The sequence below is a fragment of the Zingiber officinale genome, chromosome 2A (genome assembly GCF_018446385.1).
Source record: "Zingiber officinale cultivar Zhangliang chromosome 2A, Zo_v1.1, whole genome shotgun sequence".
Classification (NCBI taxonomy): domain Eukaryota; kingdom Viridiplantae; phylum Streptophyta; class Magnoliopsida; order Zingiberales; family Zingiberaceae; genus Zingiber; species Zingiber officinale.
In genome coordinates, this window is record NC_055988.1 from 7,256,687 (window position 1) to 7,278,143 (window position 21,457).

At 38.4% G+C, this 21,457-nt stretch overlaps 2 protein-coding genes across 2 annotated transcripts; both read right to left on the bottom strand.

The window, feature by feature from the left end:
* Window positions 1–2,736: 2,736 nt before the first annotated feature.
* LOC122043518 (oligopeptide transporter 1-like) lies at window positions 2,737–5,449 on the bottom strand. The gene is made up of 7 exons (XM_042604151.1): window positions 5,018–5,449; window positions 4,835–4,932; window positions 3,831–4,089; window positions 3,577–3,759; window positions 3,295–3,487; window positions 2,884–2,973; window positions 2,737–2,771 (listed from the first exon to the last, which is right to left on the bottom strand). Exons 1-7 carry the CDS (start codon window positions 5,447–5,449, stop codon window positions 2,737–2,739), a joined length of 1,290 nt encoding a protein of 429 aa, XP_042460085.1.
* Window positions 5,450–10,813: 5,364 nt separating this feature from the next.
* LOC122043520 lies at window positions 10,814–11,923 on the bottom strand. Its single transcript, XM_042604152.1, has one exon. The coding sequence runs from the start codon at window positions 11,921–11,923 to the stop codon at window positions 10,814–10,816; it is 1,110 nt and encodes a 369-aa protein (XP_042460086.1).
* Window positions 11,924–21,457: the final 9,534 nt, after the last annotated feature.

A 21,457-nucleotide genomic window follows, 5' to 3' on the forward strand; every position in this document is an offset into this window, starting at 1 on the left:
GGATGATTCAGTCTATGGAGCATAACTAGGAAAGCGACTTATTAGAATGAATAGATTCTAGCTAAAAAGGAAGATTAAAATTGATTTACATATGTGACATTTATTCACTGGTACCAGTTACATTTTAAGTTCAGTACATAAAATGTAATTGTAAATAATTTGTTTGATTGAAGATGTTGAACATGCTCTTGACATATGGTCAATATGAGGGATTAGAAATGTTCATAATGATGTAAATAATTTAATCTGGGGTAAAAGCAAGTCATTTATGTCTCTGATTCGTTCTATGGAGCAGCTAAGTAAGGTGTGACAATCTTCTTAGCAGTTGAATGCTCAATGTGCTTGTTGTCGCACGAACCATTTTCCTTAATGTATGGAATGGATGTTCTTATTTGGTCTTTGTAACTAATTTTGCTCTGAACTTCGTGACTTGATTCTCATAAAGTCTACATGACTTATTTGGTCATTGTGACTAATTTTGCTCTGGTCTTCGTGACATGATCACCTTGTAGTCTATGTGACTGACATGGTCTATGTGACCATATAACCTTATAGATTGACTTAGACGAGTGGGAGATGTTTGACGTTACAGGAGATGAAGGGAAATGGAGTCCTTTCGTCTCTCTCATTGCTGCAAACTACTACAAACGCCAAGGAGACGAAGGGGCGTCCTTGTTGGAAACCCAAGGTTGTTTTGGTGTGATCAACAAGTTAAGTTAGGTCCTGTTTGTTTCTAACCTTGTGTCTAAGTGTGCAGGAGCTTAGGAGCACAGGTACTCGAGCGGAAGATGCAGCTAGCGAGAAGGACGGCACACGGTGCGTCCGAGGGACGAGGCACTGCGGAAGAGTACACCGGCGGACGAGAAGGAAGTGCGCGGGATGGTTCCGAGGTACGAAAGCCGGAGCGAAAGATTGCTCGGGGAGCAAGAGACGCAGCTAACGCGAAGGTCGGCACAGGGTGCGATCGAGGGACGAAGTCTGCGGATGAGTACGCTGGTGGACGAGAAGGGACACGCGGCAATTCCGAGGGACGAGAAGCCGGAGGGAAGCACGCTCGAGAAGACCGGAAGATGGGTTCGGGTGAGCCCTATTCCGGATATCAGAGATCACCCAAATCAAGCGGATCCGGAGCAGAAGACCCGGACCGAGACGAGGACTTAACGGAGAAGTGGTCCCGGACAAAAAGTCAACTACAGTTGACTTTTTGCTCCGGGGCGCCCGGAACCAATCCGGGCGCCCGGAGCTGTCCGGGGCGCCCGGACCCTGATTTTAACCAAGATCGTGATTTACGCGATCTGAACATTGGGGGATAAAGTTTTATCCCCCCAGGGCGCCCGGAACCCTTCCAGGCGCCCCGACTAAGGCTATAAATATAGCCTTGGTCCAGAAGCTTTTCATCAGTTCAGAAATTGTAACACTTGTGTGCTTACACTGCTTTGATTAGCTTCTTTCTTTTTGTGCCTACACTGCTGTAAACGAGGCTTCTCCGCCTGAAGGAGTTCTTAGTGCAATCATCTTCCTTGGATTAACAACCTCCCCGGTTGTAACCAAGTCAAATCCGGTACCTCATTTTTATGCTTTATTTTCTGCTTAATCTATTTTTCAAGTGTTAGCTTAATTGTTCGAGAAAGGGTTGTGTTTAATTCAGGGTTATTCAACCCCCCCCCCCCCCCTTCTAGCCGGCCCAACGGTCCTACAGTCCTTTCCCCTTCGTCTTTCTTAGTCTTCTTATAAAGGTACGTCCAAGCCTTTGAGAAGAGGAAGAGGGTGCAGAGGTTTTGGAAAGGTGATTAAAGAGGAGCGTAGCGAAGTGTGAGGTGATCAACGAGCAAAGGTGAACGTCTAGAGGTTGGGATTTGGCTCGTGAACTTTGAAGTGCTTTCCGGTTGCCCCTTGATCGTGCTTCCGACAGCGACAGCCTCTTCGTCGATCAACGTCTTCATTTGCGATTTTTTTTTCAGGAGATCACTGTGAGTGATTACTGCTTTTGTTTCGTTTTATTTTATGCTCTCAAAAGACCAAAATGTATGAATTTCAAAGCGATCAACATTTTAGAAGATCAAAGAATTAAAGTTTTAACATATTTGTTCTAATGAGAATAACAAAGAATTATCATAAGAAATTGAAGACATGCATGGAGTAAGAAATTATTAAAAGGAAAAAGAAATTGAGATCGTAATATGTGATTACATTTATCTAAAAACGATATAATATTTATTTATCTCAGTAGTAATTGTATTGTTCTCTTGAATTTAAAAATTAATTATTTTTAATATTTTTGAAATTTGTGAGTATTTATTGTAAAATAATATATAGAATTAAAGAGCAAGGACAATATTGAAGGAAGCAATTAAGAAAATGTAATTTTGACACTTCGATACTAAGCTCAGTATTCGGTTTCAAAAAAATTACGTTTATTATTCTGATGCATGAATTTTGTTAATTGCTACTGAGTTTGAGCCAGTCAAGTATAGGCCAATTGAACTAGGATTTGCACCGAGCAATCAATCTATGTACGAGCTAGGATTTGACACGGTACATAAGGCCGACCAATTTTGATAGTTGCATTATATTATTTATACCTGGCTCAAAGTTGGAGGCTCAAAATTTAGTTTGATTATTTTTTAAAAAACTATGTGTGAGGAATCTATGAACTATTTCTTTATAAAATTAGTAAAATTATTATGCCTTTAAATAGAATGCGCCTTAATGGAATAGTAATATATAAATTTAAAGCTACGGTGAAATGAAAATTTTACCAAAAACAGTTGCTAAAGAAAACAAAATCGACAACTGTCAGATTAAACAAAGTAATAAAATTAAAAAAACACACTTGAATATTTGAATTTAATAACAAATATGGTCAATGGATTATGGGACAACCTTCAACAATAATACCAGCTATTGTGGGACATTTTGCCAATGGACAATGATCACCTAATTCTATTCCCCACCAGTTCACTCCATATATGTCTTGAAATTGAAGAGAGACGCTAACCAAAATAGCAAAAATTGCAGAACCCGCGTCAAGTCCAGCAGACAATATATAATTATATTTAGTCCACCATTCTTTACGTTTATGATAGATGAAGTAGTTGAAGAGTATGCCAATAATAAACCAGCTCGAGTAACTCACAGTACCACCAAAAGGTATGAGAATGGAGGCATGGAATATAATTTGAAAGTTAATGAGACTAATCCATTTCTTTTCAGGGTACTTGTGCGATAATAACCAAATGGGAATCGGTAGGAAGAATCCAATAAGAGCAAAGATAAAAATTACCGAGTACATACCATTGGGATAGAACATCTTACTAGGTCCGACAAGTCCCCATGTTACCGAAGATATGTATGTCACTCTCTCACTAGGACAAGTCCAAGGACTTCCTCTGGGAAGCAATTCTGGTTGACAAATATTGTCTATTGATTGAAGTATCCACCATGCTATGCCAAAATCAGTGAAGCACGAAATCACCGTGCTTAGAATCTGTGAATAAACTCATTTTGTATATAATTAATGATGAATAAAATCAACAATCCATGATATAAAAGAATTAAGATAGTGAATAAACTTACCATGATACGAAATAAGACTTTTGGAGGAATCTTGGCGTAGTGTGATAACTTGAAGTTATATATAACAGATGATGCCAAAAGGTGAGCCTCTGATGCGTATAATTTGAAAGCCAAGTTGGCTATAGGTTTGCCTGGATTCATATATCCAATGATGGTTTCTAGTAAAAGATCTAATGAGAATCCCTACAAAGTTATTGGAAAGTTAAAATATGGGTTCGATAGTCAACAAATTCATTGTAAAGATGAGTGCGCACCAGACCACTAATTGCTCGAAGTACAGTTTCCACAGGAAGGAACAGAAGCACCAGAGCGCATGCCAATAAAACCTCCCAATAACGAAGTTGAATTTGACCTCCAAAACCTTCACAGACTAGAATTGCCAATCCGATCATTGGGAAAAATATGAAGTAAAACCACCATTGAGGAACAGATTCATAGTTTTGCTTCATTAGCCTTGAATGCACATCTTGCTCGTCATCTTTATATGCCTTCTTAAACTGCTGCCAAAGTGACCTGCAGATAGATAACTGAACCAATTAATCTAATTAAGATTATGCATACATCAACTACGTACAATGTTACAAAATGAGTACATACCTCCCATTAAAAAGAGCAATCTGAGAAATAGAGGATGTGTACTGAGCGAAACTAAACCCGTAACTATAAATTAGTGACGTAGTGAAGTATACCTTTGAGTATTTATCATAGGCTTCTTGATTTAACGAGAGAGTGTTCGAATCTAGAATTCTAGAGATATTGTATTTGTGGCCGGTAGAATCATAGATATTGGTCGAAACCATTGGAAATTTCCTTGCCTCAAATGCATTACTCCAATAAGAGAAGGGTAAGATAATGTATGCAACTACAATATATCCAAACAACATATTGAATATCACAAATGAAGGAACGACCAAAGGACTTCCTATGAAACTTGTCGTCATCATCCAATCGAGTGAAAATGATCCAATGCCTAGCCCATTCATCCCGGAGCCAATTTGTTGTGCAGTGATCGAATCCTTCCATATCCAACACACAAATGAGAGAGCAGTAATAGACGGGAAGAAATAAAAAGGGATGATATTATAAGCGAAAATAGCAGCAGTGGCAATACAAAAGAATTGATAACGTGATAACCCTCCCTTAGGCCTCTTATCCTGCTCATGTAATGCCCTGATAAATATAAATAAAAAATTACACATCGTTTTTATTTCATCCTATGTTTAATAATTCATTAGGAAAAATAAATTAATTAACATACCTGTAGAACGAGATATTGGCAATTACATTGGGCCACCACATATATGCTGAATCCACAAAAACTTTTAGAAACAAACCAGCAAATCCGAAACCTAAAAACTGCATAAATTGTATGTAAGATATATGATCACTTCTCTTCTTTTATATATATATATATATATATATATGATAACAAACTTGGTACCTGAGTTGATATAACCAAGAGTAAAGCGGGCAAAATATGAATTTCTCTATGGTAAAAGATCTTAGCTATGCTAATGTTGAGAAATCCTGAGCTGCCTATTGAATTGACAAATATGGACATGGTGATATGTTCTTTGACGTTGAAAGAGCATGGATTCAGCGAAAAACTCCATCTTGTACCCGGAATCCTAACAACTTTATTTGGCAAAACCTTGGCCAACATATTACCTCCACTGAACATGAAGATGTCGAAACAAACTGATGATATGTAAACGAATGGCTGCCTGAAATAACCAATTCGAACCAACACCGACTGCAAGATGCAAAGTGGAACACCGAGAATCCACATACGAAATGTTAACACCTGCAACGTTGGATCATCTATGGGAGGAACTGTTAGTCGCACTTGTTCGATCGGCGAGTCATCCTCCATTTTCCTATCACCTTGCAAATACTTGACACACTTAAATATTCATGAAAAATGGATTAATCGATACAAGAAAAAGTTATAGGAAATAATTTGTTGAAAATTTTACTTCTAAAATGTTAATGCGAGTGATTGATAAAAGTCACGAAGGAAAGAGATTAACGCCCTTTATTTAATTTTAAAAGTCACGAAGGAAAGAGATTAACGCCCTTTATTTAATTTTAAAAGTCAAGGAAAGAGATTAACACCTTTAATTTTCTTCCATTAAAATTTTCATGATCATATATGCAAAATTTTAACCTTTAAATGTCTCTGTTAGATATAATTATTCTTATTATATGAGTTTATTTGTAAGTTGCACACGTGAATACGATCTGAACTCTTTAAAGTGATCTAACTTATGTTTAGTGGGTTTTGGATAACTGGATATAGATCTCATATGTGTAGCGCATCTATTATCATTTATGGGCTGATAATAGATGTACATTATATAATGGGTTGGTCCCAGAGGATTAGAATAATCTTGAGACGTCTCTTTGTTCCCTATTGACAAAGAAAATTCGGCGTCATCAACCTAACTCCTTCGGAAGACCTACCTTTTCCTTCTACTATTTCTTCTTCCACAGGATCTTTTTGACGACGCTAAAGGACAACGATATGACTTTTCAATCAGGTTCTTTATCATTATGTTTATGTATTATTTACTTTTTCTTATATCATGTTCTCGATGAAACGAAGATCCATGCTCATATGTTATAGTTTTTCCTATACAAATTCTTATTTTGATTATCTAAAATTCAAGTGGCTTAGATTTTTATGAGAACCATCAATTGGTATCAGAGCCACAGGTTTCTGTTTCATCGTTTTCATTGACAATAAAGTTTAAATTTTTCATTGATTTATTGTTTGTATGTTAGATTAAGTTTTCCTTATATAATACAATTATTTGATCGTCAAAATCTTTTGTATAGAAAATTTAGGAAAAATTTGATCTTTCATTAGTAATGATTTAATAGATTGATTTGGTCAACCAATCGATTACCAAATCTAAAACATCTAACAGAATAGAAATTGATTAAACATTTTTCTTAAATAATTTATCAATCTTAAACTCGTGATTACGTTAATTATCAATCGATTAAAATTAATTTTAATCGATTGATTAGTTACTGTTTGAATTAAGTTTTTTTAATCGATTTGATTAAGTTCACTGTTATTCGATTAAAAAAAACGGATTCAACAAAACAATGTTTCAATACAAAAAACACGGTTTCAAAATAATACTATTTCAAAAAAAAAATTATTTTTTAAATGGTATCGTACTGTTTCATGCGTAAAGAATATATATATATATTTATAAAATTATATAAGCAAAAGCGCGCAATTACATATGAAAAGGAAATATTATTAACTTTTTCTCTTTTTCCTCTTTCTTTCTTACTTATTAAAATGAATATACATATGTATTTATAGAAACATAATCATATTGAAACTCCTCATGAATTTATATAACTTAGGAGTTTAAAAGATGTTAGGTTATGTAGATGAGGGAGTTTATGAAATCATTGGGGGTTATGGACATCCACATAATTTATTTTACAACACTCCCCCCTTGGATGTCCATAATTAAGGAATCCGTCTCATTAAAACCTTACTAGGAAAAACCCAATGGGAAAAAAAATCTAGTAAGGAAAAAGAGTACGTCATTCTACAATTGTATCACTATAAATTTACCAGACAATATAATATGGTATAGTGAAAATTTACTCCCCCTATTTGAAATATCATTTGAGATCTCTGTACCGCCGCATTCCAATACCATGTACTAATTTCTTAAATGTTGTTGTAGGTAATGCTTTAGTAAATAAATCTGCCAAATTATTGCTAGAGCGAATCTGTTGAACTTTAATATCACCATTCTTTTGTAGATCATAAGTGAAGAAGAACTTTGGTGAAATATGTTTAATTCTATCCCCTTTGATGTACCCTTCCTTTAATTGAGTTATACATGTCGCATTGTCTTCATATAATATTGTTGGAATTTCCTTATTAGTAGCTAAACCACATTTTTCCTTGATATGTTGAATCATTAATCTCAACCAAACACATTCCCGACTGACTTCATGTATTGCAAGTATTTCAGAATGATTCGATGATGTAGCGGCTATGGTTTGTTTGATAGATCTCCAAGATATGGCTGTTCCACCATATGTAAATAAATAACCAGTCTGAGATCGACCTTTATGTGGATCAGATAAATATCCTGCATCTGCATAACCAATTAACTCTGAAGTAGACATATTAGAATAAAATAAGCCCAAATCGATGGTACCTTGAAGATACCTAAATATATGTTTAATTCCATTCAAATGTCTACGTGTTGGAGAAAAACTATATCTTGCTAATAAATTTACAGCAAATGCTATATCTGGTCTTGTATTATTAGCAAGCTACATTAATGCACCAATTGCACTTAAATATGATACTTCAGGACCAAACAGTTCTTCACCATTTTCACTAGGTCGAAAAGGATCTTTGTTCACATCAAGTGATCGAACAACCATTGGGGAACTTAATGGATGAGCTTTATCCATATAAAATCGTTTTAGAACCTTTAGTGTATAAGCTGATTGATGGATAAAAATTCCATCAGCAAAATGTTCAATTTGTAATCCAATACAAAATTTTGTTTTTCCTAGATCTTTCATCTCAAATTCTCTTTTCAAGATATCAACTATATGTATAACTTCTTCAGGACTTCCAATGATATTTAAATCATCAACATATACAGAAATAATGATAAATTTTAGTCCATTCTTTTTTATAAAAACACATGGACATATTGGATCATTTTGATATTTATGTTGCACCAAATAATCACTTAGACGTTTATACCACATACGTCCAGATTGCTTGAATCCATACAAAGATCTTTGTAATTTAATGGAATAAATATTTTTAAAATTTGAACTTGATGCTTCTGGCATTGTGAGCCCTTCAGGGATTTTCATATAAATATCATTATCAAGTTTTCCATACAAATAAGCTACTACTACATCCATCAAACGCATTTCAAGCTTTTCTTGTGCTGTCATACAAAGAAGATATCGAAATGTGATTGCATCCACTACAGGGGAATATGTTTCTTCATAATCAATACCAGGTTTTTGAGAAAAACCTTGTGCCACTAAACGAGCTTTATATCTTATGATTTCATTTTTCTCATTTCGCTTTCGTACAAAAATCCATTTTTACCCTACAGGGGTTACACCTTTTGGTGTTTGGACTACAGGTCCCAAAACCTCACGTTTTGCAAGTGAGTTTAATTCCTCTTGAATTGCATCTTTCCATTTTGGCCAATCATGCATACTACGACATTGTTCAATAGATTTAGGTTCTTGATCATCATTTTCATAAATAATTTCAAGCGCTACATTGTATGCAAATTTATTGTCGATAACTAATCTTGATCGATTCAATTTCTTCCCTGTCTTGACATAATTTATTGAGATTTCTTCATTATTTTCAAGTATCTGGACCTCTTCTGGAGTTTTATCAAAAGTTATGTCAGTTGTCTCTATAGGAGACTTAGGCGCTTCAAAATGAACATCTTGATTAGTTGCTCCTTTCCTTTTTCGAGGATTTTTATCTTTAGAACCGATTGGTCTACCACGCTTCAGGCGAGTTGTAATCTCATTAATTGATTGTCCAATTGGTACATCAATATGAGCCGGAGCATTAATGGCTGGTATATGTGACTTAGTCACTCTTTTCAAGTCAGTGAATGCATCAGGCAATTGATTTGCAATATTTTGCAAATGTATTATTCTTTGAACTTCAAGTTCACATTGATTTGTACGAGGATCAAATTGCGATAATGATGCATGCCAAGTGACTTCTTTGGGAAACTCTTTATTTTCTCCCCCTAGCTTTGGAAAAATTGTTTCATTAAAGTGACAGTCAGCAAATCGTGCCGTAAAAACATCTCCTGTCATTGGTTCCAAATATCTTATAATTGAAGGAGAATCATATCCAACATATATTCCCAATTTTCTTTGGGGTCCCATTTTAGTGCGTTGTAATGGGTTAATTGGCACATATACTGCACATCCAAATATTCTCAAATGGAATATATTAGGCTCTTGACCAAAAGTCAATTGTAAAGGGGAGAATATATGATAACTGGTTGACCTGATAAGTATAAGTGTTGCTGCATGCAAAATATCATGCCCCCAAATAGATGTAGGAAGCTTAGTTCTCATAATCAATGGTCTAGCTATTAACTGGAGGCGTTTAATAAATGATTCAGCTAAACCATTTTGTGTATGAACATAAGCAACAGGATGTTCAACAGTTATTCTAATAGACATACAATAGTCGTTAAATATTTGAGATGTAAATTCACCCGCATTATCAAGACGTATTTTCTTGATAGAATATTCTGAAAATTGAGCTCTCAACCGAATTATTTGGGCGAGCAATCTCGCAAACGCTAGGTTGCGACTTGATAATAAACATACATGTGACCATCTTGTAGAGGCATCAATTAGCACCATAAAATATTTAAATGGCCCACATGGTGGGTGAATAGGCCCACATATATCACCTTGTATACGTTCCAGAAATGCAGGGGATTCAATTCCAACTTTAGATGGTGAAGGTCGCATAATAAGTTTTCCTTGAGAACAAGCAGAACATGAGAATTCATTAAATTGGAGAATCTTCTGGTTCTTTAATGGGTGTCCATGTGAATTCTTGATAATTTTTTTAAACATTGTAGAACCAGGATGTCCCAATCGGTCATGCCAAAGTATAAAATCATTTGAATCAGTAAACTTCGGATTTACTATTGCATTTGTTTCTACTGCATATATTATTGTGTAATACAAACCAGATAAGAAAGCGGGTAATCTTTCATATACATGTTTCTTACCCAACACTAATTTTGTAATATAGAGATATTCAATGTTCTCATCATATGTTTCAATCTGATATCCATTTCGACGAATATCTTTAAAACTTAGCAAATTTCTTTGAGACTTAGGAGAGAACAATGCATTGTCAATAACAAATTTTGTTCCTCCAAATAATGATATATTAGTTCTTCCAGAACCTTCAATAATATTTGTAGTACCAGATATTGTATTAACATTACTTTCACCCATTTCTAAATAAGAAAAATATTTTTTCTTTCTGAATATAGAATGTGTCGTTGCACTATCAATAAGGCATAAATCTCCATTATTTAATCCAAAAGCCATGATATTCTTCATTAAAACAAAAGAGATACATAATGAGAAACAACTAAAAGATTAGTAAAAGAAAACATAATAGCAAATGAACTAATTTATTTTAAAATATTTGATTAATTTAGACATTTCCATAAATATCTTCATTTCCAGTCAAATTGTCTATCCCTCCATCAGGATCTGCAAAGAAATCAGAAACATCCAAATGTGTTGTCATAGAAGGACCAACAATTGTGTTATTGTCTTGAAAGACAACATTGGTCTCTATATCTTTTGCCTTGCCCTTTAAAGAGGCTTGGTAGAGATCAATAAAGTATTTTGGCGTACGACAAGTACGTGACCAATGCCCTTTCATGCCACATCTATAACATGAATTTTCTGATTTCTTTTCGTCATTATCTTGTCCACTTTGAATCCTTTTACCATTGTCATTTGTCCACTTTTGGTGAACATTATTGTTAACCCACTTCTGGTGAGTTGTTGTGTTTCTTTTATTATAACCATCATGATTTTCTTGAGATCGATCATTTCCGTATCTACGACCACGACCACGACCACGACCATGACCACGACCACGACCATGATGAAATTTTTGTCTGTGCTGTCGTTTATCATTTTTACCAGTTATCTCTTTCACTTCAGGGATTGGACTAGCACCAGTTGGACGGATCTCATGATTTTTCATCAAAAGCTCGTTATTTTGCTCAGCCACCAGAAGACATGTAATCAACTCAGAATATTTCTTAAAACCTTTCTCTCTATATTGCTGCTGCAGGAGCATGTTAGATGCATGAAAGGTAGAATATGTTTTTTCCAACATATCTTCATCTGTAATTTTTTCACCACATAATTTTAATTTTGAGCTAATTCTAAACATTGCTGAGTTATATTCACGTACAGATTTAAAATCTTGTAAACGTAAATGAATCCATTCATAACGAGCATTTGGAAGAATCACGATTTTATAATGGCTATACCTTTCCTTCAAATTATTCCATAGCTCAAGTGGATCTTTAATTGTCAAATATTCAATTTTCAATGCTTCATGAAGATGGTGACGAATGAATATCATTGCTTTTGCACGATTTTGTAAAGATTCCTTATTTCCATCTTTTATGGTGTCTCCAAGACCCATAGCATCCAAATGAATCTCCGCATCCAAAATCCACGATAGATAATTTTTTCCCGAAATATCAAGAGCCACAAACTCTAACTTTGAAAGATTGGACATAGTAAGAATCTATTACAAAGAAAACTAAATTATTAATAATAATTATCGTGCATCATATATATTTATTAATAAATGATAAAACATGATATAATCAAAAGATGATTTGGTAATACTTAACTGTAAAATATTATAAAATTTTTAAAACGTTGCAAATCATACAAATAAGTAACTAACTAATAGTTAATTGGATAATAGTTAACAAATGATAAAGGAACTATAAATTTAACTTCTTGGCATTTAAATAGTTTTGATTGTAGAAAAAAAATATGTATATATAAATATATCTATACATTTTTTTTTAATATTACCTATAATTGATTTAAAAGAAAAAGTAGAGCTCTTCGTGCTGATAACGTTTTATAAAATTATATAAGCAATTGCATATGAAAAGGAAATATTATTAACCTTTTCTCTTTTTCCTCTTTCTTTCTTACTTATTAAAATGAATATACATATGTATTTATAGGAACATAATCATATTGAAACTCCTCATGAATTTATATAACTTAGGAGTTTAAAAGATGATAGGTTATGTAGATGAGGGAGTTTATGAAATCATTGGGGGTTATGGACATCCACATAATTTATTTTACAACATATATATATATATATATATATATATATATATATATATATATATATATATATATATATATATATATATATATATATATATGTTTTTTTGAAACACTTGTTTCAAATTGCATGTTCTATGAACAGTAAATTAATTAATTAATTATTATTAAATAATACTATTTAATTATAAAATTAAAAAAAACTTGAGTACAATAATTATGTAGTTGAATGTAGTACTCTTTCAAATCGATTAGAATAATCGATTGAAACACACCAATCGATTATCATAAGGTATCAATCGATCAATATGTCTAATTTTATGTCGTTAAGGTTGATTAAGTAATATCTGTTCGAATTAAGTTTCTAGTATTTTCTTGGAACTATCTACACAACGTGCTACTAAATTGAACTAATGTGTCGGCCCAAAGGAAGACACCTTAGGTAGGTTTAGTACATTTTGTGTTGGTAGAGGTATATCTATGCTAAAAGTAATCGGTCCAAAGGAAGGTTACTTTTATGCCAGATATATGTATAAGGTAGTTTATAACTATAGAACAAAATATTATTTTGTTCAAATCATGGACAAAATATGTTGACCCAAAGGAAGACATATTATGTGGCCGATTAAGGTTGTTGTAAGCTATGAATCAAAATATAACTCATATAAAGTATCATATTATGTGCACAATGGGTAGGCAGGCCCAAAGGAAGGCACATTGTGTGACCAATTAAAGTTTGAGTTATATTAGAGAGTATCGCTAACAAATAATGTGTCGGCCCAAAGGAAAGCGCATTATATTGTACTTGGTATCTCATAAAGAGCCCATTTATATGCATTTTAAAATTTTATTTTATTTGCATAATTTTTTATTACTTATATGTTCTTGGCTTTAGTTAAATCGTAAGCTTAAATAAATTCCTTTTTTTAATTTCAATGCGATTTGTAACTGTTAGCATTAATAACATCCTAACACTAACTGGTTCAAATTTTGCTGAATGGAAAGAATACGTAACCGTAGTCTTAGGTTGCATGGATTTAAACTATGCATTAAGGAATGATCGTCCCGCACCTCTGACCAGTGTTAGCACTATAGAGCAGAGAGCTGAATTTCAACTGTGGGAGAAATCAAATCACATGTGTTTGAGTATCATGAAGTTTCCATACCGGTACTAATAAAGGGCTCAATAACGGAGGGAGAAGATGCTAAGAATTTTCTAAACCAATTAGCAGACCGATTCACCTCAAATGATAAGGTCGAGACTATCACACTTCTTACGAAGTTGGTAACCATGCGGTATAATGATAAAGGAAACATAAGAGAGTACATTATGGAGATGTCTAATATAGCGACAAGTCTGAAAGCACTAAAACTCGATATGTCTGAGGGTATGTTAGTGCATTTCATCTTGATGTCTCTGCTTGCATGGTTCACTTCTTTTAAGATATCGTATAATACTCAAAAGAAAAAGTGGACATTGAATGAACTTATTGCCCAATGCGTGCAAGAGGAGGGGAGACTAAAGATTGAGATATCTGAGAGTGCTCACTTAGCATCTAGTTCTCAAAGTATGAACAAGAAACAAAAGAGGATTAATAACAAAGGAAAAGGAAAACAAACTGCAGATTCCGGAGGCAATGACCATAAGGAGCACAAGAACACTACAACAAAAACTGCAAACGACAACGGATATTATCCGTTGTCGTAGGGTGAAAAAACCGTTGTAACTGAGGGTGTTGTAGAATGTATGGCCCTACGACAACGGTTTTGAATCTGTTGTCTTTGTAGACATTTGACAACGGTTTTTATCCGTTGTTGTATATATGCTCAAAATTTGGCTACGAAGGATACAACAACGTTTTAAAACCGTTGTGGTAGATAATTTCAACAACAGAAATAAACCGTTGTGGTAGACTTTTTTTACAACAGATATAAACGGTTGTGGTAGATAATGTAACGCCCGAAAATTCTCAAAACTGTTTTAGAAATATAGTATGATTTTTCTGGAATTTTTAGATATTTTTCCGGAATTTTCCGAGTAGCGGAAGTAGCAAAAATAAATATAAACGAAAACGGTCTAAGCGGGAATCGAACCCGAGACCTATCGTGTAGAGGATAATGTTAGTAACCAGTTGAACCCAGCAGGGCCGTGCTGAAAGGAAAGGGAGACAATTAAATTTATATTAGAGTTGGTTCGGGTTACCCACTTAATATAAGTAGAGGGTTTAAGTGGGGTTTGGTTTATTTTAGTTTTGGTTCGGCAACTTCCTTCTCCTCACCCTAACTCACGCCGATCCTCTCCAAACCCTCACCGCCGCCCACTCCTCTTCCTCTTCCTCTTCCTCACGCACGGCACCCCAAGGCAAGGGTCCATAGGTTCACTTTCCGGCGACGACTCCAACACGAAAGAGGTTCTTCTCCGCGAGAGGAACGCGAAGACGTGATCGGATCATCGAGAGGATCATCTCCACCGGAACTCTAGCGAATAGAATCGTAAGAAATTAAGATCAGGAGGTAAGAAACCCCTCACCTGCGGTATAATAGCTCCGTTCGTTTATATGCATTAGTTATTAGCTATATGTGTAGTTTCCGGCACCTAGGATGTGTTTTAACCCTTCTCGAAGATTAGGAATTTAGTTAGCACCTTTAGATGGGCCGGACACGTTTATTCTCCTTCAGTTGGAGATCATAGACGCGGTTGGGTGCCTAGAGGTGTCTTTCCTAATGCAGAGAGGGGTTGAAGCACACCAAGTGTTCGAAAAAGGGGTTAGTTTAGCTAATTACCCTTCAGTTATGTTTATTAGCCAGTTAAATGCATTAGTAGCATTTAAATTAGTAACTTTGCTCACTACAGCTTATATGGGACTATGGTCCAATGGGTAGGCTCCCACAGTCGCCTCTAGGTTCAGATAACCTAGCTCTAGGTTTAGATAACCTAGAATCAGCATGTTATATCAGTTAGCTAAAGATATTAGTATTTTATTTTCAGTGGCACTGTACTGGATTAGATATCCATTGGGTTGGACTCCCACAGTCGTCCCTAGGTTCAGACAACCTAGTAAACCCTGCTAAATTCGGGACTTGCAACCCCGGGTCTAGTAGGGATGCGCGCACAGCAAGTACAGTTGCCGGGCCCAACAGCATGTTTATTATTTTCACTTATTATGTATTAGTTTCAAACTCAAAATCAGATATGCTAGTGGAGTTTGTTTTCAGTTACAGCTTTAGTTCCAATTAGCTTAACTTATGATTAGCTTAGTGTTATTACTTGCTATGCCATGATTCCAGTGTATATGCCATGCTTATATGTTATGCCATTAGATTTCAGTATGCCATGGTTTAGCTTTTCAGTGCATGTTTTCAAATAGCATGATTTAAATCCATGATTGCATCGTTGCATGTTTTTGTGAGGTAGATGGTTTCTTACTAAGCTTTAAGCTTACAGATTCTATTTTCCTTATACTGCAGATAAGGGTAAAGGAAAGATGGACTAGCAGAGAGGAAGCTGGAGGGCAATGCGAAGATGGTGTGTGTGGCAGAACTGGAATGAAAGATCTTAGGGATCTAACGAGCTTCATTTATACATTAGAACGCTTTAGCATTTACTTTCAGCACTTTCAGTTTATTAGTTTGATACTGTCGTTTTCATGCACGTTAAGTTGTTAAAATGTGTTTTAGTGAGTGAAATGCCATGAACCAGTTTAGAATTGCCACTACCGTTATTAGAATAGTTTATTATGCAGTAGGTAGTTGTTGGATTGTATTTTGGCACACGGTCCGAAATCGAGTTCCGCGAAATCGACCGATCGGTCGCACCGATCGATGCACAGCGATATGCCACTGGATCGGTCGGCCGACCGATCGATGGATCTGATAACATCGTATCCTCGATCGGTCGACCGACCGATCGACCGATCTACCGTAGCCTCGAAGAGATTTTCAGTACGGATGGTCGGTAGACCGATCCGGCTATCTGGATCGATGCGCCGACCGATCCGGCCTGCTGGATCGATGCGCCGGCCGATCCGACCGAACGATAGCGAACCCAGTTACGCGGTTTAAGGATCGGTCGGCCGGCCGATCCGGTCTGATCGACCGAAAGCCAGGTGATCTCCTGAGCGATCAGGCACTCTGGATCGATCGTAGACCGATCCGGCCAAATGAAGCAATGAAGCTTGGGATCGGACAGACCGATCGGTCTTGTGACCGTACCGATGTCGATGATCGATGCGTAAAGCGATTAGTTTATAAGAATCAATTAGTTAGCAAAAATTTTAATTAGCCCGACTTTCCGCGGTATAGCTTAGCGAATTGTAGCGATTCGCCTGACTTAGTACCCGGAGCGGGTCGTTCTGAGTGGTATCGAGCCGTGTTCCATACTTCCTACACACACATCATCATTACTGCAGCTCCCAAGTAAGGATACCTCTACTCTCCTTAATGTTCTTGTTTATAGCTACAGTTCATGTTATATGTTTCTTGCTTATAATTACAGTTCATGTTATATGCTTGTGCTTGTTAGTACATGGTAGTTTAATCATGATATCGGAAATTTTATAACTGTGATAGTATTAGTTATACATATGTTCTCTATGTCATTAGAAATGGCACGAGGACCTCGACAAAAGGGCACTAGCCGGTGAGCCCCAGCAAGAGGCAGGCGGTTCGGTGCCTCCTCCGGATCTTCTGACATTAGTGGCTCGATTCTGACTATGACGACAACAGAAATAGCCACCTTAAAGGCTAATCAGTGAACACCCCACAGTCACCCCGGGCCGAACGACTCCGGTGGTTTAGAGGTTCCACGGCTGCGGCCCCACCCAGCGGTCAGCAAGGTGAGCCAAGGAAGGAAGCCTACTCGAGGAGCAGAGAGTCAAGCCAGAGAACTTCTCGGGCACTAGTGAACCATGGGATGCACAAGCATGGTTCAAAACACTGGAGAGCACGATGGATTCTGGACTGGCCAGAACACGAGAAGGTGAAGTGTGCCTCCTACTGTGAGACGCGCGCATGTGGTGGGAAAGAATCGAAACGAGCGCCCAGTGAATCGATGTCATGGGGACCTTGAGAAGGAATTCTTTGAGGAGTTCTTTCACATGCGGGTTACAAACCGCCACTACGATGAGTTCACGGAGTTTCGTCAGGGCAACCTTTCGGTGGAGGAAGCCGTGAAGAAATTCAACAGTTGGCTCGTCTATGTCCAGTTAGTCAGCACAGAGAAGGAACGAGTCCGGTTGATGCTCAAGATGCCGAGGCCCGAGATCGCAGTGAACGTGGCTGGTGGCATTCATAGGCCACGGACCACGGAGGAGCTAGTGAGCGGTGCCTTGACCACGAGCATTACGAGCGACGCAAACAGCGAAGCAAGTCTCCTCGAGTTCAAAGGCCAAGGAAGCTCTCACACTCGAAACAGCAAGGCCACGGCTCAACTGGAAAGGAACTCCAACAACAAGCGCAAATCGGGGAGTGACTCAAAGGAGGACCATCTAGCAAGCGACCCGATTATCCAAAGTGTGTCACTTGTGGGAAATTCCAACCAGGGGTTTGTCGCAAGGGCACACGAGGATGCTTTGAATGTGGACAAGAAGGGCACATGGCCAAGCGGTGCAGCAAGACCAGTCTTCCTCGGCCACGAGATTCCGTATGCGAGCCGGCCAGCTCGATTACATGGTGAGTCTATAAGGTCCACTTATCGGCCGGGCGATTAGAAGCCCTCCGGCTTTAGCGAATCGAGGATCTACGCACTCACGGAGAGGACGTAGCCAATGCCTCGACGGTTGTCACAGTCAGATTAGCATTTTTCAGTATAGTGCTACTGTTCTATGATACTGGGGCAACCCATTCATATGTAGCCGATGTTCTCGAAAAATTAGAGGTACCTCGGAGATACTCGGTCGGGTTTTGGCGCTACCTTGAGAGATCATGGCGTCCACCTTGGCTCGGAGCGGTCAGGTCATTATAGCGGGGAACTCTTTTGCGATCGATAGTGCTAGAAATGACCGACTATGACGTTATCTTGGAATGGACTTTTTGGTCAAATACGGTGTCTCTATCGTGTCGTAAACAGAAAGTCACGTTCCAACCTGAAGCGGAAGCACAATTCGGCCGGGAACCAAGGAGAAAGGCCAAGAGGTTTCTCTCAGCTATGAAGGCACAGAAGTTACTGGATTCAGGATGCACGGGATTCCTAGCACACGTAGTCAGCACCAGTCGGGACAGGGACCAACAGCTAGCAGAGGTCCGAGTCGTTTGTGACTACCCAGCAGTCTTCCCTGAAGAGCTACCAGGCTTAGCACCAGACAGGGAGATTGAGTTTGAGATAGAGCTTATTCCCGGCACAAATCCAATTTCCAAGGCACCATACCGCATGGCTCCAGCAGAACTGAAGGAACTTCAGGAGCAATTACAGGAGCTCCTTGACAAGGGTTTCATACGCCCGAGTCACTCACCATGGGAAGCGCCTGTGTTGTTCGTGAAGAAGAAGGATGGAAGCATGCGATTGTGCATAAACTACAGATCACTGAACCAGGTCACAATCAAAAACAGGTATCCTCTTCCTAGAATAGATGACCTATTCGATCAGCTGAAGGGGGCATCAGTGTTCTCTAAGGTAGATCTCAGATCAGGTTATCATCAGGTAAAGGTTAAAGAAGGGGATATACCGAAGACAGCATTCAGAACCAGATACGGACACTACGAGTTCGTGGTCATGCCCTTTGGCGTGACCAATGCTCCAGCTACATTCATGGATCTCATGAACAGAGTATTCAGGGAGTATTTAGATAAGTTTGTTATTGTGTTTATCGATGACATTCTTATCTACTCAGGAACTCAGGAAGAACATGCAGAGCACCTGAAACTAGTATTGCAGACGCTTCAGCAGAACCAGCTTTACGCCAAGTTCACGAAATGTGGATTTTGGCTAGATCAGGTGTCCTTTCTGGGTCATATCATCTCCAAGGATGGTATTATGGTAGACCCCAGCAAGATAGAAGCAGTAAGTAACTGGAAGAGACCTAAGAACGCCAGCGAGATCAGGAGCTTTCTGGGATTAGCAGGATATTACAGGAAGTTTGTAGAGGATTTCTCCAGGATAGCCTCCCCACTGACCGCTCTTACCAGAAAGAACAGAAAGTTTCAGTGGACAGAGGACTGTGAGAACAGCTTCAGCGAGCTAAAAAGGAGATTGACCAGTGCTCCCATTTTGGCTTTACCAGACGACACCAGCAGCTTTGACATTTATAGTGATGCCTCTAAGTTGGGACTAGGAGCCGTACTGATGCAAAATGGCAAGGTGATCGCCTATGCCTCTAGACAACTCAAGGATTATGAGAAGAACTACCCTACTCATGACCTTGAGCTTGCAGCAGTCGTCTTCTCTCTCAAAATTTGGAGACATTACTTATATGGAGCTCAGTGCAGAGTGTATACAGATCATCAGAGTCTGAAGTACTTCTTCACTCAGAAGGATCTGAATATGCGACAGCGCAGATGGCTTGAGCTGGTCAAGGACTACGATATAGACATCCTCTACCATCCAGGGAAAGCCAATAAGGTAGCAGATGCACTTAGCAGGAAATCCAGTGCTACCTTATTGTCTCTTACAGCCATGTCGCCGCCCCTACAGAAGGAGATCGTGGATTTCGGTCTCGAGCTCATCGTGGGACAGCTCTCTACTATGACCTTAGAGTCTACCTTGCTTGGTGATATTCAGTCAGTTCAGGATCAGGATCCTGAAATTCAGAAAATCAAGCAAGGGCTAGCAGAATCAGAAAGTGGAGAATTCAGAGTGTCCGACAGCGGGGTGTTGTATTTTGGCGACAGGCTCTGTGTTCCAGATCGGGAGGAGCTACGGAGACAGATTTTAGATGAGGCTCACAGGACTCCCTATGCGATGCATCCAGGCTCCACCAAAATGTATCAAGACCTGAAGAAGCGTTTTTGGTGGCCCGGGATGAAGCGAGACATCGCCAGATATGTTAGCATCCGCCTCACCTGTCGGAGGGTCAAGGCGGAACATCAGCGACGAGGAGTTCTGCGGCCTATACAGTTCCGAATGGAAGTGGAGGATATCTCCATGGATTTCATAGTGGGACTACCCAACCACGAATGGTTTTGACGCCATCCGGGTAATAGTCGGCAGGTTGACTAAATCACCCACTTCTTAGCTATCAAGGTATCCTATTCCATGGAGAAGCTAGCTCAGTTATATCTCGGAGATCGTCGGACTACATGGAGTCCCACGAACCATCATTTCGCATGAGACAGAGATTCACATCACACTTCGGGAGTGTGTACAACATTGGGCACGGTTAAAATTCAAGACTTTCCATCCTCATGACGGATGGTCGACGGAGCGAGTAAATCAGTATCGAAGATATGCTCCGAGCTTGTGCCCTAGATTTCAAGGAAGTTGGTGCAAATATCCGAGTCTAGCAGAATTTGCATACAACAACAGCTATCGTGCCACTATCGGCATGGCACCTTATGAGGCACTCTATGGCGGAGGTGCGGATCACCAATCTGCGGTATGAGAGTGGTGAATGAAGGAACTAGAGCTTCAGATGATCTAGTAGCAGCTACCACAGCAGCACAGCAGATTCGCAGGAGGATAGAGACAACAGAGCCGTAGAAGAGCTATGCCGATACGCAGCACCCCTAGAGTTCTCGGTTGGGGATACAGTCTTCCTCGAGTAGCTCCATGAAGGGAGTCATGCGCTTTGGAAAGAAGGGCAAGCTAGCCCCCGATATGTGAGACCATACCTTATCACGAGGAGAGTGGGCAAGGTAGCATATGAGCTAGAGCTACCTCAGGAGATGTCAGCTGTCCACAACGTATTTCATGTCTCCATGCTGAAGAAGCATATTCCAGACGCCACCCAGGTGATTGAGCCCCAGTTGGTACAGGTCCGTGATGATCTCAGCTATGACAGTCGGCCTATTCAGATAATAGACCGAG

Coding starts and splice junctions, on each gene's coding strand:
- LOC122043518 (XM_042604151.1), bottom strand. CDS start 5,449: ATGGAGGATGACTCGCCGATCGAACAAGTGCGACTAACAGTTCCTCCC. Junction 4,090..4,834: donor GCCAATATCTCGTTCTACAG/GTATGTTAATTA, acceptor ATCTATCTGCAG/GTCACTTTGGCAGCAGTTTA. Junction 3,760..3,830: donor TTCGAGCAATTAGTGGTCTG/GTGCGCACTCAT, acceptor ATAACTTTGTAG/GGATTCTCATTAGATCTTTT.
- LOC122043520 (XM_042604152.1), bottom strand. CDS start 11,923: ATGTCCAATCTTTCAAAGTTAGAGTTTGTGGCTCTTGATATTTCGGGA.